The sequence below is a fragment of the Podarcis liolepis genome (genome assembly GCF_965112155.1).
Source record: "Podarcis liolepis genome assembly, chromosome: 3".
Classification (NCBI taxonomy): domain Eukaryota; kingdom Metazoa; phylum Chordata; class Lepidosauria; order Squamata; family Lacertidae; genus Podarcis; species Podarcis liolepis.
In genome coordinates this window covers 69,953,384-69,981,118 of record NC_139557.1, presented here as the reverse complement: position 1 = coordinate 69,981,118, position 27,735 = coordinate 69,953,384, and the positions used below count along the sequence as shown (strand labels likewise).

Sequence of the window (27,735 nt, the reverse complement as noted above, 5' to 3'; positions counted from 1 at the left end):
GCTCTAAATGAAGTTTTCTGGATTTTTAACATATTGAAATATTCTTTTCTCTCTATTCAGTATTAGAGCAGCACTTTTCAGTAAGCTCATTTCTAAATACTGATGGGCAACTGCAAATCCTCTCACCTCAGTCTGTAAATACTGTTTCTGACCTTTTCCTGCTGCTATGTGGAGTTCTTGCCTAGTTCTGCCTATAGCATTAGGCTCCCCATCCTTGCCTTATTCTCCACATTCTTAATAGGTGTCTTTTGTTTATTGCAGACAACTGGGGTGGTGTCTCCTACAGAAGCCAACAGACAAAGCCCCTAGAACTTTCTTCTGGAGGAGGAGCCGCCCCTGCCTTCCGAGACCAAATGGGCAACCACAGGAGAGACTATATAAAAAAACTGAAGGAAAAACACAACAGCTGGCTATTCGAAGGCTGAACCACACTGAGGCCATGGCAGGAGCAACAACCTACTGTCTCCCCCTCTTGGAATACCTAACTACACCCCCCCCCCATATGTGATAAAGTGCATGCAACACTGTAGCATTTTTTCTTTCTTCTTTTTTTGCACTTTTTTGTATCATACTCTTCTTTTCAGTCTAACTTTTTAGGAACAGTTTGAATTATTTTATATCGAATACGGTTGTGGTTCACTGTTTGAGATACACTATGCAGAGAAACAGAATAAGCTATATCTTAAAAGGAATCAGTGCTCATGACAAAGGCTAATTTCAACCCTTACCAGTTGAGTGCACCTCTCATTGTTATTTATTTCAAGACATTCAAATATTACAATCAAGCTAGATAAAATGCAAACAATTGAAAAAACTAAATTCACAGATAACTTAATAATTAAACAGAAAAAATATATCCTAAACTGTTTGTGTATATGCCACTTTTGTTCGGCATAATCATAGACAAAATAACCACTTCCTCTCAAGAAAACAGATCACGCTGAAGGTCACAGCATAATACTAAGCATAACCCTCAGTTTGGAAGAAGACTGGGAGATTTGATTTTTACCATTTCCAACCTGCCTTTCTAACCTGAAGTCTGACAGTTGTATAACATGTGTATGTAAACCAAATATATACGTAACACGGAGTGCATTCCTCTACTTAAAGCATGTGAATAGTAAAGAAGGCACTTGCTCTTGAATAGCATTTTCTGAATAGTATCTAACACCATTCATCCTTGTAATCATAGAATTGTTGGAAAGGATCTAGTCCAACCTAAGGCAAAGTTTTGTCAAACATATGTAATTATCTGCAATACATATTCAGTGTGAGGGCACCATACATACATACATACATACATTCAAATAAATGAATACAAAATAAATTATACACTTTCCTCCTTAAAATTCAAGTTAGCAGAGAGCAGAGAAAGGTTCTGTTTGATATAGTTTAAAGAGAAAAAGTTGTGTTTTCTACATCCTTCAGGTCTGACATGCTATCCATACACGTATTTTGTTTCTACACTGATAGCAATACCCAAATGCTGTTTTTAAGCTAAGAAGTGTCCCCATATAAAAAGGACTTTTAACTATAGAACCTTAACAGATATGAATACACAGGTAAATGGAAAATTGAAAACAAGGGGTCTGATGTGGAATTGCAGGTTGTAAGTAGTATAAGAGCTCGTTTGATTTCAAATGGACATTCCAATACTAGTTTAATATTTTAAGACTTTCCTCAATTACCATGCAGTTGCCAAACAAAATACAAAATGTGATTAGCAGGTATCATCTGCGTCCGTTCCCGTATGGAAATTATAACACACACTCCTCTTGGCTTCCTTCCAGTCCCACAATTGCTAAAAGTCATTGAGGAAACACTTTTGTCTTATCTGTGTGAAACGGAGCTGGTACTACAGATTCAAGTCAGCACTACCAATCAGTTCAGCAGCTAAACAAAATTACAATCTCTTGGGGGTGGCAGGATTAAAGGATGCTTTTTCTTTAAGCTTTCTTGCTGTGCAAGCAGAGAATTTGGGTCTCAATGCTCCATACAGCAGAATACTCCACCAGCCTGTCTGCCACCAGCAAAAGAATATCTCTGAACTGCAGGGCTTGCTCACGTAAATGAGGTCATAGCAGTGCCCCAAGCTTACAGTAGAGCCAAAACTCAGAAGACAGCTTACTGAACAAAGGGGGGGGGGGGAAGACAGCACCAAGAACAGCTGGTTCCTCTAGGCTAATCAAGCTAGTTACCCAAAAACTTCATAGGAAACAGTTTGTTTTCTCCTCAGGGGCATCTTCCTTGCTTAACTATATATTATAGAGAAAAGGTGGCATGAAGTGAGTTCATAAGACTTACAAAAATTGTACCTGTAGTTAAAATAACCACATTATACTAAAAGCAATCAGAAAGCTGTGCATGGGCTGGTTAATTATACAATGTCAAAATCCCAGTTTAACAGACAATATCCAAGTAAATGACTACTCAATGTTTTTTAATAATAATAATAACAATAATAATACCAACCCTCCCCGGCCAGGCTCAGGGCAGCTAACACCAAATATGTGATACATTAAAACACAATCAAACAATTGATTAAAATACAGCTTAAAATTAAAATCAAGATAAAATTAAATGGCAGCCCATGAATCACAACCATAGGGGTAGGGAACATCAAGTGTTCACCAGAGCCAGCTATCCATGCTGGTCCCATATGAGCCAATAAAAAGACCCAAGGAGGTAACTTACATACAGGGTCCCATAGAAAGGGGTCCCATAAAAAAGAGGGGGCCCAGATTGGGCCCAGACTAAAGGCCAGGCACAACAGCTCCGTCTTGCAGGCCCCGTGGAAGGATGTCAAATCCCGCAGGGCCCTGGTCTCTTGCAACAGAGTGTTCCACCAGGACGGGGCCAGGGCCAAAAAGGCCTTGGCCTTGGTTGAGGCCAGTCTAACCTCCTTGAGGCCTCCAAGGTATTATTGTTTGCAGACCGTAATGTCCTCCACAGGGCTTACCAGGAGAGGTGGTCCCATAAGTACGAGGGTCCTAGGCCATATAGGGCTTTAAAGGTTAAAACCAGCACCTTAAACCTAACCCTGTACTCCACTGGGAGCCAGTGGAGCTGGTATAGCACTGGATGAATGTGGTCCCGCGGCAAGGACCCCGTAATGAGCCTCGCCACGGCATTCTGCTACATTCTGCTTTGGTTTTAAACTAAACAAGAGCAATACATTTTTATCTACTGTCAAAGGTTAAAAAGACTATAGTGATGGATAAATTGTATGTATAAGTGTAAGCATATAATTATGATTTTATTCAATCAAGTTGCTTCTTCTCCACAATACTGTGAGTGAGATCTAAGAGTGAGTGCCTTATAGTGTGTCTTAAGTGTTACATCTGAACCAGGGCTGGCGGTTTGCCTCCCTCAGACGAACCCCAAGTGACAGTAACAAATCTTGACCACAGCTCATGGTTTGTATGGAGCGAGACAAGCCACCAGGTTCAGTTGCAATGCCAGGACTAACCATTGGCGGCAGCAGGGGAGGAGCGAGGCGGCTGCAATTTAACTGCATGTATTCACATACAGTACACGCTCCTTCCTGCTTAGCTACAATTGGCTTAGCATTACATGCAAACCTGGCCAATGTGAACCCTACTAGGCCTTGTACAAGAAACGATGCTTCACTCTCTGGACCGTCTCCCAAGAACCATTCTGCACTCTCTCACAATTTTGCTCACTTAGAAGAAAAAGAGCGGTACAGCCCCAAACACGTAAGAATTAATCAGTGACCATTTCCCCCCATATTTTTATATAGACGTATTGAGATTTATTAATGGAAATTAATGTGCAAACTTTAGTTTAAAAATACAGCTAGAGTTATAAAAGAAAGCACCTAACCACATTATGGGGGGCACAACTGAACCCCCAAACCACAGGGTGGTATTCAGCTACTATGTTCTATCAGGACAAGGCGTGCTGTTTGCACAATAGCATATCCTGTCCTCAATTCTGCTCCAGAGGGTTGCGGAAACCTCTACAGCAGATTTAGGGAGCAAGAGTAAGGCTCAGCAGCTCAAGAAGACAGCCATTATCACAGAATCCAAGAGTAAGGGGATCCACAAACCTTGCCCTTTAGGGGGAGCGTACACCCATCCAGGAGAGGTGGAAATCATTAATCCTCAGCCATCTGGTGATTCATTTGGAGAAACCTTTCTCAACCTTGGGTCCCTTACTTGGACTACAAGTCCCATCATTCCTAGGAAGCATGGCCAGTGTAGTTCAAGAACCTCTGAGGACTCAAGGTCGAGAAAGGCTGATTTAGAGATTGAACCACTGCTCCTTGAGTTGATGAAAATGAAAAACAGACCTGGCTATCATCAGCATATTGATGGCACTACACTCCAAACAGCTGAATTATCTGTCACAGCAGCTGCATAGGGGGCAGGAATGAACCTAGCACTGCATCCAAGTCGAGGGGGGCTGAGATCAGCAGTCACCCACTGCTACACTCTAGCACTGGCATGTCACAGCAGGATTGGAAACAGTGACTACCCTCAAACTCCCATTCATCTCAGGCAGTTGTCCCGGGAAAAGCAAAATTACACTCCCTCTGCCCATTTCTAGATAATAATCATTCAAGGCTGCTCCCCAAGTCAAACTCAACATTGTTCCAGAGGGTTCACCAACCTTCAGGAAGAGGCTTTTGGGTGGGGGTAGGAAAAAATGAAGTTCCCATTATGCACAAGCTTCCCACTCCCATAAAACTACCACTGAATACAAGGCAGCCATATGCACTCTGCGCAGTGTTACTTACTATGTTTTCTTTAGAATCATAAAACAGTATCAAGCACTATTGTGACATACTTGTACAGACTTGTTTTGTGGCCAATTAGGGCAGGGTTAGGAAAGTCATGAAGGGGGAATTAATTACTTTGAGGAGAAAGGAACCTCTCACAAGCTATTTATCCTCCCCTCTCAAATTCATTCAACAATTAACTTAAAGTAGATTCCTCAGTATAAATGGCACTACGAAAGAGGCAAAATACCTATCACTGATATCTATTGATGGAGAAAAGGGTAAGGGAGCAATATTTAGTTATAACTTACATGCAGGCATCATTGGTAGTTTCCTTTTAAACAAAATCTTTTTTTTTATCAGCTCTCATTCCAATAGTTTTATTATCAAGTTAATTAATAGACTCCTAAGCTAATATCCAAATGCTAAGCAATTAATGACACTGAACTATAAATGGCCCTGTCTATGCTTTTACAGCAAAATCTTATAAAGAAAATGTAATTCTATCACTTCAGTGATTTAACACAGGCTTTGTGAGGTTAATATTCTCAAGCAGTTACAGAATAAAGAACTGTTTTAATTAACCTTCTGTGATTTAAATATTGGAAAACAGAGGTTGGAAACTTAAAACAACACTATATTAGCAACAATAAGGAAATATTTTCTGGATCAAACCCAAGCCACAGACATGATTTCTACAAACTTTAATTTAATTACCTTTCAAAAATTAACTTACACTTGAATATATTTTCAGTGCATTTTAAAACTGAATGCCTTTGCTAAGTATAACTTGATAAAGATTTTATAAATAAGTAAGTAACAGTTTCAATGTTATTTGCCTTCCAGTGGTAAATAAGCATTCAGACTGTAAAGGCGATGAAGAGCAATGTATCTCTAGATTACGGAAATTTTATCAAAAGACCAGGGATCCCTCATTTTCTGTCAGATACAATGTAAATATCTTGAAACACCCATGTAGGAAATAAATACTGGACAGGCTTTCCCCTCTAATCTTCATAATTCTCACTTTATACATAATATCATATATACACAATACATATTCTGCTAAAGTTGCAATCCTATACACTTCTGCTTAAAGGTAAGCCCCATTGAATTCAATGGAACTTAGTTCCAGGTAAATTGTGTAGGACTGCAGCCTGAGCATCTAATTCATTCTAAAGGCGTCCAACCCAACGCAAACCTTCAAGCTTCACATTCACAATGGGAATGCAAGTAAAAATCTCCACCCAAAAACTTAAGTGAATGGGCAAGTCCTCCCTATGACTATTGGGGCTCATATATGCGCGTAGAGCCACCCTGGCTTCTACAATTGCATAGAACTATGTGACTAGCTAAGGGACGCGGGTGGCGCTGTGGGTTAAACCACAGAGCCTAGGACTTGCTGATCAGAAGCTCGGTGGTTCGAATCCCCATGACGGGGTGAGCTCCTGTTGCTTGGTCCCTGCTCCTGCCAACCTAGCAGTTCGAAAGCACGTCAAAGTGCGAATAGATAAATAGGTACCATTCTGGCGGGAAGGTAAATGGCGTTTCCATGCACTGCTCTGGTTCGCCAAAAGTGGCTTAGTCACGCTGGCCACATGACCCGGAAGCTGTACGTTGGCTCCCTCGGCCAATAAAGCGAGATGAGCGCCCCAACCCCAGAGTCGGCCGCGACTGGACCTAATGTTCAGAGGTCCCTTTACCTTTACCTTATGTGACTAGCTGCATGGGGATGGACATGTACACTTGAAAGCACATTCCACTAAAATCAATGTACCATAGACAAACTGCATCCACACTCAGTTGCACATTTGAATGTGTTTCTGAATGTGCATCCAATTTATGTGCATGGCTCCCAAATCTATGAAGTTTGAATATGGTAAGAATGGCAGTGAACATGGAACTCCTTAGCTGAATCAGGATGACTATAAACTCAAATGTGTGAAGAATCCTCGCCTCCTGGTGTGCTCTAGTCCCAATGCAAATTGGTTACCTGCCCTTTAAACTGCAGTTTCCAAACTTGCTGAGTACTGAAAAGAAAGTAAGCCAAAGGTGATTTGACAAGGTGAAAATTATCATTAGGAATTTGTTTAATCCCAAGAGATGTTCAATGTCTTTTGCTAAATATCAAAACTTGCTAAAAGAAAAGAGAGAAGGGAAAGAAAGAAAGAAAGAAAGAAAGAAAGAAAGAAAGAGAAAGAAAAGAAGAGGACGGGTCAGGTTGCTCTAACATTTGCTTTTATATACATTATCTTTTTTATGTTTGCTCTTAAATGAGTTTGGAAATGCAGTCAGAAGTCAGTAACCTACACAGGTAACTTCAGCTGCTGAATGTGTTTTAGAAATGTTTAGGCAAACCAGTATTCATATAGTAAAAGCCTCCATCTGAGCTTTGGAATCTATGTTTATATACAGTAATATTGCATTCCTTTTTATAGAATAACTCCAACCCCCAGTGAAACACTATACGTGTATCCTCATAAGTAAGTTCCACTGAGTTCAATGCTGCTTACTCTCAGGTAAGTGTATATAAGACTACAGTCTAAACGTATTTATTTTATTATGCACAACAACTAAAAGCCAGAAAGGCTTGGTGTCCTGCAGCAGCCCACCAAATGCCAAACAGAACTCTTCTTTTTAGCTTACAGCTATACATATGTAAAAAATCAAATCAAAAGGGCAGTAGGTTAAGCAGTTTTATAATAGCTTCCAATTGTAGGCCACTGCATGCAACGCCCAATGCACTCTGCGACAAGTCTGACCTAATTCTAGCCTGAGCAGCACAGTGAAAATGCAGTTGCTGCTTCAGGAAAGTCTAGAAAGTTACTGTTGTTTTAAAATATATTATTGAAAAACACCTGATAGTGCAACAATTCTCTAAGATAATCTGCAAATAATTAGAATAATAAGACCATGAAGTTATTATTATTACTTCCAATTCTCTTTTTATTATTTTAATGAAAACAGACTTGCTAGCTGAACGTTTTGGTCATTGTTCATTCCCCGAGTTGGCAACGCTCATTTAATAAGTGCAAGAAACCAAGCCTTTGGTGTCACAGGTCCAGGATTAATGCAGGCACCTTCTGTTTCAACTTCTAAATGCCAGCTGAAAACTTTCATATTCCATGAGGCCTATGCAAACAATGAAGAATACAATATAGGCGGCAACCATTTTGCATGCAGTTCAAGCCTGAGAACACATCTGCAATTTTCAAAATGAAAAAAAATATGAAAACTTTTTATAGCCACTTAGTGGTGGCTATAACTTGAAAATCACCATTAATTTTTCAAACTGGGAATTGGGAAATGTATGGTCCAAGGTTGTATCTTGTGTTTTAAGTAAATAAAATGTGTGTTTTCCATGTATACGATCTTGAGATCCTTGGAAGATAAAAGGTGGTATATAAATGTAATAAATAAATACTGTATACTATTGATGTTTCCCTGGTGAATTCAAACAAACCACAAATGCACATTCAATTGTTTTCATATAAAAACTAGCAAGTTTGGACACATTCAGCCATTTGGACAAGTGTTCAAACCTCCCCTCTAAACTTTATATATTTGAAACTCCAATGTGAGAGGGGAAAAACATTTTGTTCCTCTACGTGGAATATTCACATTCACTCATCTATGTATTCGGGTACAGCTTTTAATTGAACAGCACAAGCATACGACCCACTTTCTGGAATTAATGGCTACAAAAATGGGTTTGAAAATAGGTAGGAAATGCACAGTAGTGGATAGCACTGGACTGACCTCTCTGCCACCTTACCCCACCACCTCTCCAGCAACACAACCAGATGGAGGTCAGGTGAGCAGTCCTACCATAACGTTACAGAAATTCTTTTAAGAAGAAAGAACAATAAAACTTTGTAGCTTCCTTAGAAAATAGGGAGGACACTGAAATGACTTCTCTTATTAAGTTTAATGCTATTCTTATTTAAAACAAAACATTTTTGCAACAGTGTCTGTCGTTTCACCTACCAATTAAATGACACCACACACACAAGCTCTACAAGACCATTAGGGGAACCTGAACTTCAGCAGCTCAGTTTTGCTAGAATGCAAAAGGATACTGACTGAATTCATTTCGGTTTCACTTTTCCTGTCTGATTGCTTCTTTTTCCAGACTGTCCTTAAGCTGTGGTTACTCCTGGGACTATATTGGAATATAGCTTACCATCATAGTTACCTGAACTAAGAACAACAAAATCTCTCCACTACAACACACTTCTTGTTTGTAAGCCTAAAGCGCATAGCACTCTGAGCCACCTTTTCACCTCTCCTGAACTTAAGTTATTTTATAAATAAAATCCACTTTTTTATTTGGACATGAACACATAAATGCTGTCTTGTTCCTATTACCACCCATTAAAATAAATGTTTGGTTTGGATAGCATAACTGGATATAACCACAGAATAGTAGCTAGATGGAACATTCCTATTTTAGCACCTCTAACCTGCAACACAGAGTTGAGACTGCAATTCCATACACACCTGCAATTCAATAGCACTTTCCTAGGAGTATACTTCAATTTCCACAAGTTCCATGTGAGTGTCTATGCTACTGTGTCAAGTCAGCCATATATAAACTTTTTAACTGCTAAATAATAAACCCTAAAATACATTAAAATATGCATACTTCAGATAATATCAGCTTTTGCTATCTGACTTTAAAAATCTTACTCCACCTTGCATGCTAGTCCCTCCCACAAATTTGTGATGCACACAACTCCAGCTGCTGATAATGCATACGCTATTAATTTGTAAATATTGCGCTCCCCCTCCACAACTTGAACAGGCTAAGATTAAGTTTTCAAAAGCCGAAATTACTATGTTTTACAGAACAGAATGCACATACATGATCACTTGTTTAAATTGTTCTCAGTCAGAGGCTCTCAGCCGGTGGATCACAGCAAGCTGACCTAAGCAATTTCTGCCAGCTGTGACTCATGTATGTTTACCATGTGAGAAGTAGAGAAGAGTCATCTGCTTAGGACTTGTAGCTCAGGCACGTCCAACAGGTAGATCATGCTCTACCGTAAGATCACTGCACATCTGTGGTAGATCACTGGTAGATCAGTGGCTCCCCACAAAGACGCTGAAAACAATGGCTCCCCTAAAAGAAGCTCAACATTTTTGCCCTGCACCCCCCCAAAATAGGACTTCCTCCGTCCTTAAAAAAAGCTCAACAACTGTGACCTGAACCCCAAAAAAGGGGGTAGATCACTGCCAGTTTTTAACTCTGTAAGTAGATTGCAGTCTCTTTGGGAATTGGCCACCCCTGTTGTAGTTGATTTGTCTATGGAACTCTATCTATGGAACTCTATAGCGGCAGCAGAACTGGCTGGATATGTGATGCTTGCTGAATATTTTATTTCATCAGACATTTTAAGCAAGGTTTGTAGTAGTAGTAGTAGTAGTAGTAGTATGAACCTTCTATATATAACTTGTAGAAAGGTGGAGAAAAGAACAGAATATATGCTGCCAATCCTATCTCAAAATAAGAGAGGCCCAGGAAGCTTGATTTTAATCCTGGAATATCTTACTCCTGCTAAAAACCAAGGCAAATCAGATGGTACAATTTAAAATGGAGACAGCTGGAAAAACTGGGTTAAGTTATTAAAATAGTAGCTCAAATATGTCAATCTCTTACATAACATTTTGAAAATGCATCAATGTGAGATCAAGAGTTGGGCTTACCTGCTGTGTCTGGTACCTCTGTTGGGCCTGGGACAGATACTGGGCCTGGGACGGCAGATGCTGAGGTTGTGGCTGCTGGTTGTAATATGGCTGTTGGCAGTAACCGCTTACACCTTGCGGACCATACTGAGGAGGCATCTGTTAGGGGGCGGGAAACCAAACTCTTATAAATTGAGGAAATGTGCACTCCTAATCCCATTTATACTGACAGAATCCTAACAGAGTTCAAATAATTCTTAAAACAGCCATATACAGTGATGGGAATGTCTGTTTCAATGTGACTTCCAAATAAACAAGCCATTCTAGGAAGTGGGGAGAGGCAGAGAGAAAGAATTAACTCTAAGTGTTAAAGCATGGCTGTCCTTTACTACAATCTTAACTCTATTTCAATCACCCGCTGTTCAATTTCTTCTCCAGCAATGGTTTTACAAAATCAGATTCTTCTGTCTGGAACATCCAAACAACCAATTATCAATTATCCGAAGGCTTGCAGATAGCTTCCTGAAGCTTGGAGAGCGAGAGGGGTCAGTGTGCACTGACCGCTCTCGCTCTCCAGGCTTCAGCGAAAGCCTGCATTCGCTCCATAGGACGCACACACATTTCCCCTCCATTTTTGGAGGGGGAAAAGTGGTTCCTATAGAGCGAAAAATGCAGTAAAATGGTGCACACTGAAGAAGTATATTCCAGTCACATATATACGCTGAGGAGATACCAATTGTCAGTGGCTTTCCATGAGGGAGATTTTTCGGTTGTAATGGATAACTCAATGAAAAGACCAATTCAACATGTGGCAGCAGCAAAAAGACAAATTCTGTGTTAGATAGTTAGTTAAGGGTCTTATGCATGTTTCATTACTGCAAAGTATGCAATATCTTCCCCTGTTCCGTTTTCACTTTCCCACCCCACAAAAATAGCAGATTGGCCAATAGTTATATTTAAAATAAATGCAAATATTAGTTTCAGTAAACCCACTGTTACCCCTGAAGTCTGGTCATAGGTTGCAAAATTTTTTGCGTATGGTAAAACTTCATCATATACACAGTTTGTAAGATGTAATCACCTCTATCACATGTGAATAACCTCTGGATAACCACATGCAGTCCTCTACTTCCAAGCCAGAAGACAGAGAAAGGAAGAATAAATGGATGATGAATGAATGAAGGGTACAGAGGTTTGGGGGAGAGAAAGAATAGATAGTGGAAGGGAGGACAGAGGCAGAGGAGTGTCTGATCCACTTTGTTCTGACCACCACTCTATTGTTTGTGACTACTTTCTGTCAAGGAAATGTGAACCTAAAAGGTTGTTCAGCCCCTGACCTATAACATTTGAATTATTTAACTAAATCCATGACTTAATTATTAGATACATTTGTAATAAAATATGCATAAATATGCAGTACTGTTTAGACACATACAAAATGAAATGTTCAAGATATGACAACTACATAATGTGAAATGTTGCCAAATCAACGTAAATGTTGTATTTGCAGACTATTCAGCTGTGCAACAAACACAATATACTAGTATCATTTTTGCAGATATCTGTAATGTGGAACAGCAGTTTCATTTTTGTGTCATCATATTTTTGATGTACTGAGATTTTGAATAAGTTCGCTAGTCTTCACAGTGAGAGCCAAATAAATAAGTCTACTACAACAAAGCAGTCAATCATTTCTAAGAAAATGTAATCTCCCCTTCCATGAAAACACAACACGATTTCATTGTCATGAATTGATAAAAACTGTCTGCCACAAACACTAGATGTCATTATAAACTGTTTCCTTTTCTGATGGAAATAAACCTAATACATGTTCATGTGCGCAAACACAAATATATCTATGTTTAAAATGTGGCTGATTCCAGTTGAGCTTAAAAATTGAGCTTCCTCTTTAGAATATATAATTAATTCTATCCTGCACTTTTGATCCTCCCAAAACTGATATGCAACCAGGAAGAATTGTTCTGATACACAGTAATGTTTACTCTTTTCTTTACCCAATAGTCTGAAGCTTGTAAAGTTACTTTGAACTGCAACCTTCAATACGGCAGACTCTCATATATAAATCAACTCTCTTCATATGAACCAACCTAGACCCTGCGATCATCATCTGAGGCCCTTCTTCAGTGCCTCCTCCACAAGATGTCTAGAGCAGTGTTTCCCAAACGTTTTTGGGCAACGGCACACCTGTTTACTGAAAAAAAATCTCGCGGCACACCACCATTAAAGCCCCGCCCCGTGACGTCAGCGCGCAGCGTCACGCCGGGAGGGACGCACAAAAGTGAAAGTTTTTTCCCTCGGCAGCTCCTCTCAGCTGCGCTCAATCCGCCTCGGAGCGCAGGAGCGATGCCTCTCTCTGGCTCTCCCTCCGCGCAGGCTGAGGGAGGGAGGGAGGGGCGCGTGTGACCCGTCTCTGCTGGGAGACCAAACCCAGCGAGGCAGAGTCGCGCGGAGGCGCCCAGGCAGCGCTGCCGGCTGCGAGGAGGAGCGCCAGGCAGCAGCAGGAGGCGCGGCCTCTCCTCGCCGCCGCCGCCCCGCCTCTCGCCGCCCGACTCGCCCGCCTCCCTCCAGGCATCTCGCGGCACACCAGCCGATGTCTCACGGCACACTCGTGTGCCGCGGAACACCAGTTGGGAAACACTGGTCTAGAGGGTGGAAACACAAGAATGGGCCTTTTCTGCAGTGGCTCCCTGCTTGTGGATCGTTCTCCCCGGGAACCTGGCATCTTCACTACATATCTTTAGGCACCAGACAAAACCATTCCTCTTCTCCAAGCCTTTGGCTAACTGAACAATCTATGGCCTTTTAAACCGGGGTGGGGGGTGGGGTTGTTTTTGTTAGTTACTATGCTATGTATTTTTATGTTTTTATCTTGTAAACCGCCCTGTGGTCTTTTGGCGAAGGGCAGTACAGAAAATTAATTAATTAATGACAACCAATCAATAGTTATTAACAAATACGCTGTCTTGCAATTAAAAAAATGGTCAAGGAGGCTTACAAATCTTTAGTTAAAACAGCATAAACAAATTGTACTTAATGAAAAATGGAAGCCTTCTCTCCATTGGAGGGGAAGCTGTTTAATAGAATGGTTAAGGAAAGGGGAGTGGGTGGCTCATTTAAGAAAAAAAGAAATCAGATAAAATGCCTTTGCAGTGGGGGCAGTCCCTGCAAATGCCATTATTATTATTATTAACTTGCATACGGAATATTCCACCTGTAGCTCCAGTTCTATTAAGACCAGAAGGCTGGTGCTCTGCTTCCTATTCGCTCTCAAAGGGTGACACTGGTAAAGAGCCTTCTCAACCAGTGCCCCTTAGGCAAAAAAAAGGAACATATATTCCACCAGGTTTTTATTAAACAATAATAATGATTATTCAGTGTTATTCTGACTGTTGCTATTTATGTCTGGTTTGGTTTTATTCTGTGGGTTTAGAACTGCTAATTATTCCCCCTTTTTTAGCTGGTCTGGGCTTCTAAATGGAAATAAGAAGTGAGGTTAACAGTTTATGAATAAATAAAATAAACTGCAAATAAACTGCAATTTTATTTCTCTTTCAATAGTTTTGTTTGTTTTCTCTATCCCCACTGCATGCACTTTTTTAACTGCTAGAAACTGTTGCGCTCAGATGCTTGAGAGGTGGTTTAGAGAAGGCATTAAGAGACTGAGCTATAAATCAGGAAGTTCCCAGTTTGAATTTTGACTCTGCTTGAACATATTGCTGGCATCTCCCCATCTGCCTCATGTAGTCTGATTTGCGTTGTAAAAATAACAAGGTAGTGTACAAAATAAAGCCAATGCACTTAAAGAACAGATATCCCACAGTCAGTACTAAGAATCAGTGCCTGGGGATGTCCGTATGAACAGGTAATAAAATAATAGTGATCTGCATTACAATATTGTTGTAAGGATTGCAACAAGATACTGAACGTGACATACTTTCAACATTTGAAAGCTCTGTATTATTCAGCTATTTGTCTATCTCACTTCAACAGTTATTATTAATAGGATCTTATTTAATATGACCAATATCTATATAGTACTCTGTCTTCATTTTCTTAAAATAATGTGAACAGAAAAAATAACACTATATCTAATAAAGCAGCTAGCTAATACTCGACTATTTATTCTCTTTAAAAGCTATATCTAGCCCCACAGGTACTACTACAATAAAAATAATCTATAAATATATTATTATTCTCTTCAGATAACAGCAATTAAGGCCCAATAAAGAGCATTTCCTGAGGATGAATGACAAATTGCCCTTAGTTTCTTACAGTCATTGGTTATCAAGTCCTCCCAGATGTTTATTGAATCTAATAAAGTTACCTGCATCTTCATTATTATTACTACATTAAAAACATTTCTCCTTAGAAACTGAATGCTTTTCTGGGTCAAAATAAGATTTGGGTATAGATTTAAATCTCTGAAAATCAAAGAACCTGGAGGAATGATCTTATGTGTTTTCTAATTTATATTTAATTTTCTACAACGGAATCCTTAAAAACACTCTTAATTAAGAGGCTTAGTTGGGAGGCTATAACTATTTTTGTGAGGGGAAAAGGTTTGCAATTAATACAGGAATTAATACATACTTCCACTCCCCCCCCCTACTGATGGGAAGTACAGTGGTGCCTCGCAAGACGAAATTAATTCGTTCCGCGAGTTTTTTCGTCTTGCGGTTTTTTTCGTCTTGCGAAGCACGGTGTCGGAAAAGTTTTGGAAAAGCTTCAAAAATCACCAAAGTCTTTAAAAACCTCAAAAAAAGGCTACCACACCGCATGCTATGAGTTGCTCCTCGAAGTCAAGTCGCAACTGTATTAACGGTTTTAAGAAAAAGGAAACAAACTTGCAAGACGTTTCCATCTTGCGAAGCAAGCCCATAGGGAAAATCGTCTTGCGAAGCAACTAAAAAAACCAAAAACCCTTTCGTTTTGCGAGTTTTCCATCTTGCGAGGCATTCGTCTTGCGAGGTACCACTGTAAACTATTAATTCTCCTGTTTGGATTTTGTTCTGGAACTTGATCTGGCACTTCTGATATTTTCTACACAGATAATGGTAGAAGCAGCAGGTATCAATCAGCTGAGAAGGAATATGGCAGCACTAAACTCCGCTGCTTCCAGTAATACAGTGGTACCTCGGGTTACAGATGCTTCAGGTTACAGACTCCGCTAACCCAGAAATATTACCTCGGGTTAAGAACTTTGCTTCAGGATGAGAAAAGAAATTGTGCTCTGGCGGCATGGCAGCAGCAGGAGGCCCCATTAGCTAAAGTGGTGCTTCAGGTTAAGAACAGTTTCAGGTTAAGAACGGACCTCCAGAACGAATTAAGTTCTTAACCTGAGGTACCACTGTACAGGCATCTATGCAGCTATGAACATGGGAAGCTGCCTTATAATCAGTCAGACCATTGGTCTACCTAGCTCAGTATTCTCCACATTAATTGGCAATGGCTCTCTAGGGTTTGAGGCAGCAGACATTTCCAGCCCCACCTGGAGATGCCTGGGATCAAACCTGGGACCTTCTGAACGCAGCCCCCCCACCTCCCCCAGTTAGCGTTGGATGTTAGAAGTACTGTATCTGGCAAAGAATGCCAGCTCTCTCTAAGATTGAAACAGGTAATGTGCTGCATCAAATATTATTCACAAACACTTCCTGGTTAGGGTCACAACAAGCATGCAAAGATTACTTTTAACATTTTTGAGAAACTTCAAAATACTGAGAACCGAAACAAGTAATTCAAATGGCAACTCTGTGAAAAATAAATTTTGAATTGCATTTTTTTATTCCGTTTATCAAACGCCCCCATCCCAGAATAGATTTGTCCAAGTAGGCAAATACAATACAGGGAAGTTTGTATATGAAAACAACACACATTGTAAGCTTGAAAGTAGAAAGCTGGAGATGGGTGGGAGGACTTTCTCTTCTTTGACCCTAACTCTCTTTCCATCCTGCAAGTCCCTTTGCCAGAAATCACTTCATTGCTCTACACACAGAATTCAAATGTCGGGACAGAGGGGACCATAAACGCATTTGATGCAAAAGATGAATGCACACTGAACTTTTCTTAAAATGTGACAAATAACTGTGGGGCTCTGTTCACTTACAAAGCAACAATCTAATGAATTTAAATTATCTAACTTGAGGACTAGCAATATAAACATAGTATATGTGGGGAAAACAGTGTCTACATTTGTTTAGTAACTTGGTAAAATTATAAATATTCTTTTCATCCATGCATCTCTGTAGCACAGCGCCCTCCCCATTCAGCATGTTGCTCATCTTGTTTGTGGTTCTTCTTTTTAATACATGCATTGGCTAAGCACTTGGAATATGCACTTGCACTCAAAATAAAAGGTTTCATTCTCAATTATAGCCAGTGTTGAACTATCTTATAAGTGTACACAAAAATTAACACTCAAGTGTATAATTGTAGTTTTATGCTCAACTGCCCAATTATGCACTTTAAAGCACGTTCAAAGGAGCCATTGAGGGCATTCAATACCTCAGATCCATAAAGTCTACAGAGTACCTTCTAGCAAGACAGCTGCATAAAGAGGAATATTCCAAGCTATAAAACAAACAAAATGCTAAAGTTTCATTCAAACAAACATGAAACTGAAGGAAAGGAGATTTCATAACGCTAGCAAGTAAGGAACTAGATCTGCAGGAGTTTGTGAGATGTCTCTTTAACAATAACAAAACTACTACTACTACTACTACTACTACTACTATTATTATTATTATTATTATTATTATTATTATTATTATTTACCCCGCTCATCTGGCTGGGTTTCCCCAGCCACTCTGGGTAGCTTACAGCACATAAAAATTGTAAAACATTAGAAAATTCCCAATGCAGGGTGGCCTTCAGATGACTTTCACCCCAGCACCTAAAAAGCTACGGTACAATATAGATTTCCTGTGCATAAATGGCTCCTTCTGTGAATAGAATGCACTGCCTTGGCTAACACATAATTTCTCCAAATATTTATAGAGGTCATCATCATCATTTAGAATCACTATTACTTCCAACATTAGCAACATACCAGACCTTTCAAATTACCCATTTCCTATAATTTATGCAGTGTTCCTAAACACCGGAAACACAGTGAGACAGTGTCAATATGTTTTAGAAGTGATACCTTGAAATATATTACATTTTCACAGGATGAAAATACCACTTAAAGAACTTCCCCCTAGGAAAACCTCCATACCAGCTGATCTGTGTTAGGGTTCTGAGCAAAGATTCAGACAACTTAAAGAAAGATGCTGTTACCTCACTAAATCTGGGCATGAGGCCTGAAGGTAGCGGGATCAGGGAGCTCATGGAACTTCAATGAATTGGCTGTGCCTATGTGCCCACAAAGTCCTGACCTTGCCGCCATCCTGCCCCATGCTAGTACAGTGGTACCTCGGGTTACATACTCTTCAGGTTACATACGCTTCAGGTTACAGACTCCACTAACCCAGAAATAGTACCTCAGGTTAAGAACTTTGCTTCAGGATGAGAACAGAAATCGTGCTCCGGCAGTGCGGCGGCAGCAGGAGGCCCCATTAGCTAAAGTGGTGCTTCAGGTTAAGAACAGTTTCAGGTTAAGAACAGACCTCCGGAACGAATTAAGTACTTAACCCGAGGTACCGCTGTAAGGAGTAGTAATGCTGCTGTCAGGATGACAGCAACAGGTCACACTGCCCCACTACTAACCACTACTGGTCACTTTTGAAGATTAGCAGAAAAGTAATGAAGGAGCCAACCTGTCCAACAAGGAACCCGGGAACAGCAACCCGGACCACCAAATCAGCCAATCTCAGCCCCCCTCTAGCTGCCCAAATCCCATGTTCTTCACTGGGAAAGTCTTCAGGACCTGTGCCACATGTGAGAACAGGTGATCTGCTAGGAAAGTGTCCAAGTCCTGTAAAATCTGTATCCAACCAATTGCACTGCCTTAACTTGGGTGACCAGACTGAAACTTGGCACGGTCCAGCATGGATCCTTGCCATCAACGACCACTGCCTCTTTGCTCTTGTGCTTGTCCTGACCCCACTCCTGGTGAACTCTGCCTAGCCAATACAGGACAGCTTGTGCCTGACATTTTCTACAACCAAATCATGCAATATATAAATTTGTTTCTTTATTTAAAGCTTTTGTATGCCTTCCCATAACATAAAGTTCTCTCCGTGTCTTACAGAAATCATAAAGCAAACCTACTAGCCTTTATCAGCTTTAAGAGACCAGGGGCAACAGTTTCATGAAGTTTCAAATCCCAGCACATCCCTCAGAATATGACAATAGCCAATATTATATACAGTGGTACCTCAGGTTACAAACATTTCGTGTTACAGACTCCGCTAACCCGGAAGTAGTACCTCAGGTTAAGAACTTTACCTCAGGATGAGAACAGAAATCGTGCGGCAGCGGGAGGCCCCATTAGCTAAAGTGGTACCTCAGGTTAAGAATGGTTTCAGGTTAAAAATGGACCTCCAGAACAAATTAAGTTCGCAACCAGAGGTACTACTGTACTATGAAGATCTTGCTCATAGTTTTCTTTCTTTCTGAAGTGTTACACTTGGAGCTTACTGTCAGGTTGCAGTCAGACATCTGGATAAACCATGGCTGGTCAAGACATGAAAAAAACATAGTATGCCTCAGGCTTACTTGCTGCCCCCACCTCTGCGACCATGAGTAAAAAATTATATTAACTGTAGCTTCTCATTTGTCCAAGGCTCAATAAACTGTGATTAATTAAACTGTCTTGTTTGAAACAAACCAACCTCAAACTACAGTTTAGGGTCCAGACATAACACACTCAACTGTGGTTAATGAAAAATGGAAGTAAAAGCATCTGATCTCCTCCACGAAGCTGCACCAGAGAAAATGGAACTGGGTGAGATCAAGCTTCACTGTGGCTCATTTCAACAACAATATACAGTGTTCTTTTCCACTATGGAGGTACATAACATATGAAAGATTTGTCATGTAAGAGTTTTTAGATCTTTAAAAATTAATTGTTACTATTTTTGTGAAGGCAGTTTATGAAGGAGGTGGGGAACAGTTCACCCCTTCACTGACTTGCATGTATATAAGTAATTTCATATGTTCCACTGCCACTTTGTCAAGTGATGGGAAGTCAATGGAGATATATGCACACGTAGACCGTTTCCAGACCATATGTTAGATATTTTCCCTACAAGGAAAAGCAACTCCTAGGAGCCAAGGTCCCTTCAGCCGCCCCAGTAAAGTATTTGAGCCCCCCCCCACCAGCTGGTGGGCACTGCCATTCATATGGTGTGCCCATATTTTATTCAACCTGACAACCCTGGCAACAATTAAGATTCCCTGTGGTTTATTCTCAGTCTTCAAAACTGTTCTGATTGCTTCCATGTCCTATCATAAATAATTGCTTATTTTTCAAAAGAAATTAAAAAAAAATGCACACAGGTTTCATCCATTGCCCTCAGCTAAAGATTCTTACACACAGAATTGGTCTGTAGGCCATAGGTGTGCAGAAGAATATCCTCCACTGAACAGATGGTTAAGCACTGCCAGCTTTATCAGCTTTTGGAGAAATCAGGAGGTATCAAGCTCCTCTCCACCCCAAAAATGAACAGAACTCTCATATACCAAACAGTGGCTGCCATCTCATTCAGTGTCAAAGCACCTCACATATACCACAGGTGTTATTAAATTTGTATGAACACAGAAAGATTGGAAGTTGTCCTAAACCAGGTCAGACTGTTGATCTATTTTGCCTAGTATTGTCTATGCTAATGGGCAGCAGATCTTTCCCACAACCTGCTAACTGGAGATGCTACATTTTGAACCTGTGACCTTCTGTATACAAAATATATGCTCCACCCTTGAGCTATGGTCCTTGTCCAAAGATTCAGCATCCTTCATCATATACACAGTGCTTGACCACAAGATCTGTATGCGTAGCCTTAACTTTGTACCCTTGGGCAGTAGACTTGGTCATACATGTTTGTCAATACAGCTTCATTAATTTTAACAGTTCAGGTGCCTCTCTGAATATTAATCATGCTTTATTTTCTCTAAGAATCACAAAATGTGAGTAACTGCAATGAGCAATGTTCTGTCATAATTCACATAATGAAGACAACTGTATTACTGAGAGAGAGAGAGAGAGAGAGAGAGAGAGAGAGAGAGAGAGAAATAGTTATATTATGTACACACAGAATCAAATGACACATACTAATGGTTAATTAAGCAACTACCTATTACAATGACAGCATTTACACAACTCAGCAGAAAACAGGAGAATGTCCATTGGTATTCTTAAATAACAGAGGAAAGGAAGAAACAGAGAAACAGTTCTGTAGGAATCGCTATCTATTTTGGAGGAAACCACTTGCCCAGCTACCCTTCTGGCCAGAAGTTTAACAGCAATCTATTATTATGAAGAACGTAAGAGGAAGGGAGTGATTCAATCAGTTCCTATATAACTCCAGCTGCCAAACTGGATGCGCCAAAGAGGAGTGTTAGGGAATTTTATAAAGATAACCTCTGCTGAGACTGCAATGTCAGCTTTGCAACCTTCTGGCTGGGACATGTGTTGTGAATGCTGAGCCAGTGATGCTAAAAAGAATAAAAGCATAGAAAATAATCGGGCCAGATTTCTGAACCAACCATGCAACCTCATTCTATGCATATTTACTTGAAATTCTGAGTTTTGTAAAACTTATTTGCAAGAAAACATGCAAAAGATTGCAGTTCAGCTTATCAGAGACAAACAAAAGCTAAATCTGCAAAATAAACCTGTGTGACTAGGATATTTATCGATAAACTGAAGTTGCCTCAAACTACCACAATCTCAGAAAGCATTTAAGGCACACTGTAGTATAGCAATGTTGAGAAATGTTCTCTTTTTAAAACATTTTATGCAGAATATATTCCTTAGCTTGGCATTTTGTACATGGTGTGCTTTTCAGTTCCAAAATCATCTTAAATCTCTCTCCTCCAGAGGCCAATTCTTGAAGTAGTGGCCTGCACACAATTCTTAACAAAGGCAAGGAAGGTATTGCCCAGGAAAGAACTGAACAATGTGCTCATTTTTAGCTGCTTGGATGTAGCCATCTTTATATGGTCTCTGTTATTACTACATGTATTTTTACTGATAAGGACAATTATCTGTAGTTCAGTCAAACCAAGTTCAAAAACATGATCACTGCACTTGACTGTTGTTGTTCATTGGGCTGAATGTAGCTAAAGCACAAAATGTGAACCTTTCATTGTGATCCTTTTATTATGTGTGGGGAACCTCCAGGTGTTCTCATACTACAATTCTCATTATCTCTGGCCAATGACCATACTTGCTAAGGCTAACTGAAGGCAGCCCTGTTCAGGGAAGTTTTTAATATGTGACATTTTAGTGTATTTTTCATCTTTGTTGGAAGCCGCCCAGAGTGGCTGGGGAAACCCAGCCAGATGGGCGGGGTACAAATAATAAATTATTATTATTATTATTATTATTATTATTATTATTATTATTATTATTATATTTTAGTTCAGCAACATCTGGAGGACCAAGGGTCGTCCCCCCACCTGCTTAATATAATTATGCATGCATAAAGTTTAGAACAGTGAGTGAAGCTCAGACAGGCCCTAGGACTTATTCTCACATCCCCATAATCTAAAATGTAACCTGCCCTACTCTTTCCCAGCCCTTGAATTTGTAGCAGGAAAAGCAAAGTCATTAGGCACGAGAAGAGCAAGCCAGTTAGCGTTGGACTAATCCTTGCAATCCATGGGGCCCAAAATTTTTGTTAAGAGATCTGACTGCACTCAAGTATTCTCATAGAAATACACAGATTTGCACCAATGCTGTTAAGAGCAAAAGTATAACAACAGGGGAATTACCGTATTTTTCGCTCTATAACACGCACCCGACCATAACACGCACGTAGTTTTTAGAGGAGGAAAATCCGTAGGCATGCCACCCGTAGGCATTCCCTCCATAACACGCACAGACATTTCCCCTTACTTTTTAGGAGGAAAAAAGTGAGTGTTATGGTGCAAAAAATACGGTATTTTTATAAGCAATGACCCAACATAAAAACCTTTTTGTTCACACTCTGTTACCTGGATTAAATTTTGAAGAAGTTTAGAACACCCCCAGAAAAATATTTATAATACACTCTCCCAGCTGCAATGCTCACCACAGCAGCACTCACTTGAGGGTCACTGCACATTTGACTGACTTATTTTTTTTAAATGATATGCTGATTACCATATTTTTTGCTCTATAAGACTCGCTTTTTCCCTCCTAAAAACTAAGGGGAAATGTGTGTGCGTCTTATGGAGAGAATGCAGGCTGCGCAGTGATCCCTCTTGTTATTCTGGCTTCTGAGATTCAGAATATTTTTTTTCTTGTTTTCCTCCTCCAAAAACTAGGTGAGTCTTATGGTCTGGTGTGTCTTACAGAGCAAAAAATACGGTAACTACAATCATCTCTAAGCAGCATACATGTAATAAAACACAGAAAAGTTAAAATTAAAATGCCTGTTGGAATAAAAAAGTCTTCAGTAGGTGCAGGAAGTTAGGTGTTGGCTAGAAATGTGGAAGATTTTGGGGGAGAGGAAGAAGTAAATGGCCAAGGAAGGATTAAGCCAGCCATAGGCAAACTCTGCCTCCAGATGTTTTGGGACTACAACTCCCATCATCCCTGACCACTGGTCCTGTTAGCTAGGGATGATGGGAGTTGTAGTCCCAAAACATCTGGAGGGCTGAGTTTGCCTATGCCTGGGTTAAGAACTCTGTTCCCTTCTCTGAGGCACCTTACCATTGAAGGCATTCTACATGCGGAAGATACCATCTCAGCTTTAATACAAATGGCTGCTATATAAAGTGTCTGCGCCTCAGACTTCAGATTTACTATTTAACATAGTATTAACATATATTTTTGTATGAAAAATGGAAATTAAACCTGCTTATAGCAAGCAGATAAAACAATCACATATATTCATTAACATTACTGAAGTAGGCAAAAGAAACAAGCTCTTTCCTGTTCTTTTTATGAGACACGTATAAGGTTTTCTTGCTATTTATGTAAGAACGAGTGTCAGAAGACATCGAAATTCTCGCCTGTGTGCTCTTAGCAACTTTTTTTTTACGCTGTCAGTCAATCCTGTGTTATCAAGTGCGAAAGTAGAACATGCAGTTATGATTAGAAAGCATCAAGTGTTCAACTGTGCTAACAGATCCTTCTTGATTTATCCTTATTCTCTTATGTGAGTATTCTGACACTCTTGAGGGATAAATTTTATCTATAATATTCTGTCAAATGAACGGCAAGTGAGAAAAGCATCAATTAATTTATCGCTGCTAACCGGGAAAGTAAAATAAACACTTTATTTGTGTAGAACCAGATTTCTCTTACACATGTGAGGAAGAAGCAAAAGCCATTATATAAAAGAACGTATCAGAATTTTACTAATTTACAATAGAAACAGGAGATGCAAGCAATAAGGCAAAATGTACATGAAAGAATGAGGTTGTTACTACCACATATGCTCAGTTCATCTATTTTGACAGGTGTTACCTAGGAAAGACTTCAAAGAATATTATATTTCCCAACTTTTGCACATATCATGGATTATTTGGGGAATGAGACGGAGGAGGAGAACTTCCTTCTTGAAAGGCTGCCTCTTTCCCTACAGATCTCCTTGGGTGTTAAAATGGGCAGTATTGGTTCCACCACTCTTAGAAGTTCAGGAGAGGGCATTCCTTTTGGCAGGCCCCAAGTTGTGGAGCTCCCTTCCCACGGATGTGCATCTGCCATCTTCATTTTACAGCTGTCAGCAAATGCTGAAGGCACACCTCTTTACCCTGGGCTTTAGACACCAAAGATTTGAGTTTTTAGGGTGCACATTATTTTGGTGTTTGCAAGTTGCTTTAAACTGGTTTTAACATTGTGTTTTTAATTGTTGTAACCCACCCTGGAACTTTAGAGGAAAGGGGAGGAGGAGAATATATACTTGAAAAATCTGAATAACACAATTTTTTTATGGCTTTGCTTAGGAAAATATGCTGTTACCTACATGTCTCTTTTTCTAAAGTGTGCTTTTAAAAATAGTAAGTCTAAACTGCCTTTCTACTCAATATGCAAGGTAGGGCAACTTTAAAACACCAATAAAAAAAATAAAGTAACAATAACATTCATATGAAACACTACAGAAATTAAAATTTCACATCTTTAGGCTGCAAATCTAATACTCAAACTCAATGGGCTGAAATGCTATAGGATATGGCCAAAGCCCCACTAATCCAGCATACTGCTCAGCCAAACAGAGCAGCTAGACCAGGGTGGATCCATGTACCACACAAGGGATTAGCATACTTAAGGCACATGTCTTACTCTACAGTCGTAACCATTTGCACCAGTATAAAGCAAACATGGATTGAACATCAGATTCACCATTCTTGGGATATTGATCCACATATGTAAGCCATATGCAAATTATTATGCCTTATCATAAAATCTTATTTTGTATGAGTCACTTTGCTATACTTGCCATTAGAGTATATTTCCCCAAATGTACCCATTTGGCTCATGTAATTAACAAATGCTTGCTTGTCACCAATTAGTATACGTCCACATTTGAAACTCTAAATGTAGTTCTGGGGAAACAGGGACTTTTGCGATGCTGAGCAAGATATGCACCTGTGTCAGTTAATTGAGAAACAGTCATTTATCTCTAAGTAATAAAACATTCCCTTTGAAGTGACCATGTTGATCATGAAATCACATTTTAAAATGTTGTGTTCACTACATCCTCTTTCTACTGTGAACTTACTTATATGCATGACCATTTGGCAGGAAAGCTGCTGTTTGATTCTGTGACCATTTGGGGCTATTAGTTATAAGGTAGACCACTAGTAATGCAAAATCTCTTACCATAAGCCCTGCTTTGTTGACTAAGTTTATTTGTCTTCCATGTTCTTGTTTCCCATAGCCTCTTAATTGTGAATTTTCAGGGCAAACTTGTCCAGTACTACTGGCCCCTCTTTTTTAGTTGTAAACTGATGTTACCAAACGTATGGTATGGCTGATCCTGCAAGAGCTATGCTCGGGGTACTATGGGAATTGTGATCTCACATTACAATTGGTGTTTTACCAATTATAATAGGACTCAGTCATTGCCCAGTTCTAAGCTAGTATACAAGCGGTGATAATAGGGGTGTAGGTTAAAGGAGTCTCTGAATTTACAGGCGATGAGGTCACATGTGACCATGTGTATGTGCGGCACCAGGAAATTACATAGATTCAAACCAGGAGATGGAACAAGAAAGCTGCATAGTCCTTGTGGCTCACAAGGAGACAACCACCCACCCTGGAACCCAAAAGAGGACTTTAGTGAAGGCAGAGAAAACCCTTAAAAAGCCAGAGGTGCAACGGGGCTTTGTTTAGGCTGTTCAGTCTCTGGTGTGCATGGTAGCGCAACAGCAACTGCTGCTTTTCCACAGCCTCCAGAGCTTCGACTCTAGTTGAAGAATGTGCTGTGTGGAAAGAGAGCTGGAGAGCAGGAAAAATGGGTGTTTAGAGGCTTTTAGAGGTGCTCCCCACTTACGCATGGAACATAACTCCTGCATAAGTGAGAGTACACATGCACCAATCTTTTTCATTCTGGAAGCATAAGTGATACCAATGAATTAATAAAAAGTAGCATTATTCGCTCTCTTTTAGCACACACATGCACATACACACAACATTCACATTTTCATCTAACAGACATTGAAAAGCGTAGAACCTGTATAACAGCCCTGCTATTCTTCACATCCACTTTAATACAGTGGTACGGAGCACTGACAGAGGAAAATACTGTGCATCACAAAAGTCACTTTTGTTCATGATTGGTGATAGAAGACTGTCTTAGCACAATCATATTTTTGTAGCCATCAAATCACTCAGACAACTGATATTCATATTTTATAAGCAGAGAGCAAAAACATTAAAAAAGAAAGAAGGTATATATAAGGGAAAGTGAGTCGTTGCACTTCTGACAAGGCTTAAATCCCAGGAAGCCAGTGTCTGTGAGCCAAGAAAAGGCAATATAATATTTAGGCACATCTAGGAAAATGCTTGTAAATTCTACTGGTCCAATGAACAGAGACACAGTTTTCATAATTTTATCATTGTACTCCATGGCTGACTGATTGTCAGACCAATGCCAAAGCACAAGTTCCCATTTGAGTGACATATGGATTCAACCAACCAGAGAGATGTTAGAACATTAAATACCACAAACAGACAGGACAAGAATACCAAATTAGCACTCCCGTAACCATATACGCTAGTAAAGACCTAGGGTTATTCTCTAAATTCTCAAACCCTTCGCAACATAATAAATGCTACCTTCTCTAGATAAACAGCTTCACACTTCATAAAACTGAAATACATTCTGAGAAACAAAATCTCAGAAGGAATGCTTGGAGAGAAAGACCTTAAGAAGGTGAAAGTGTGGTTTCCAGAATACTGAAATGCACATATTTAGGAGGTAGAGAATTCAATGTAGCTTTCAATTCTAGCACATGGAAGGAATATTTTTTACCTTCATGGAAAGCCATTCCTGAGAATAAAATATTTTAAGTGAAATGTAAACATTTTAGGCAGTTAAATCTAAAACATGTACAGTATTCCATTTGTTATCCAACATGTTACAGCAGTCTTGATGAAAGGGGAGGAAAGAATTCTTAACATTTCATTTTAACTAGCAACTGCCTAAAGAACATTTAGCTATTTCAGCTTTTTTGCACGTCTGCCGATAGGGGAAGAAAAACTAAAAATGTGTGAATGCTCAGACTCCTGACGTTTCTGAAGCATTAATATCCCTTTAAAAAACAACAACAACCACCTGGATGCATCATGTCATAAAATGCAGGTCGCAGTTCTGTTGTTAAAATTCAAAATCAGTTATTTTATAAAAAGTCAAGCCCAATAAATTGTTTAGAAATATATAAACATAAGCTGCTTCTATCCACATTGTATGAAGCATTAAAATACTGACAAGAAATGCCCAATTTAAAGGACAAAATTCAGAAATAATATTAATTAACAACAAAAAGCCCTAAACATCTTGGACCTCAGGTATCTGAAGGAATGGCTTGCCCTGTATCAGCCTGCTCAGCTTCTTACATCTGCAATGAGACCCTTATTGTTGCATAACCACCCAGGCAAGTTCCTTGAGTAGTGACATCATGGCCCTTGTCTATGGTGGTGCCTTGATTATGGAATGTGTCAACGTTACTTACATTTTGGCACCAGGTTGAACTTA

At 39.8% G+C, this 27,735-nt stretch overlaps 1 protein-coding gene across 18 annotated transcripts in view; it reads right to left on the bottom strand.

The window, feature by feature from the left end:
- The window catches only part of ARID1B (AT-rich interaction domain 1B), a 357,120-nt gene that overhangs the window by 264,535 nt on the left and 64,850 nt on the right, over positions 1-27,735 (bottom strand). For 17 of the 18 annotated variants that reach the window (XM_083496337.1, XM_083496351.1, XM_083496347.1 and 14 more), the window contains one exon: positions 10,448-10,585. In XM_083496337.1, the coding sequence (XP_083352463.1) occupies positions 10,448-10,585 (138 nt within the window). Of the gene's footprint in view, positions 1-10,447; positions 10,586-27,543; positions 27,569-27,735 lie in introns of those variants that run through there. The other variant, XM_083496346.1, reaches the window with a different exon arrangement.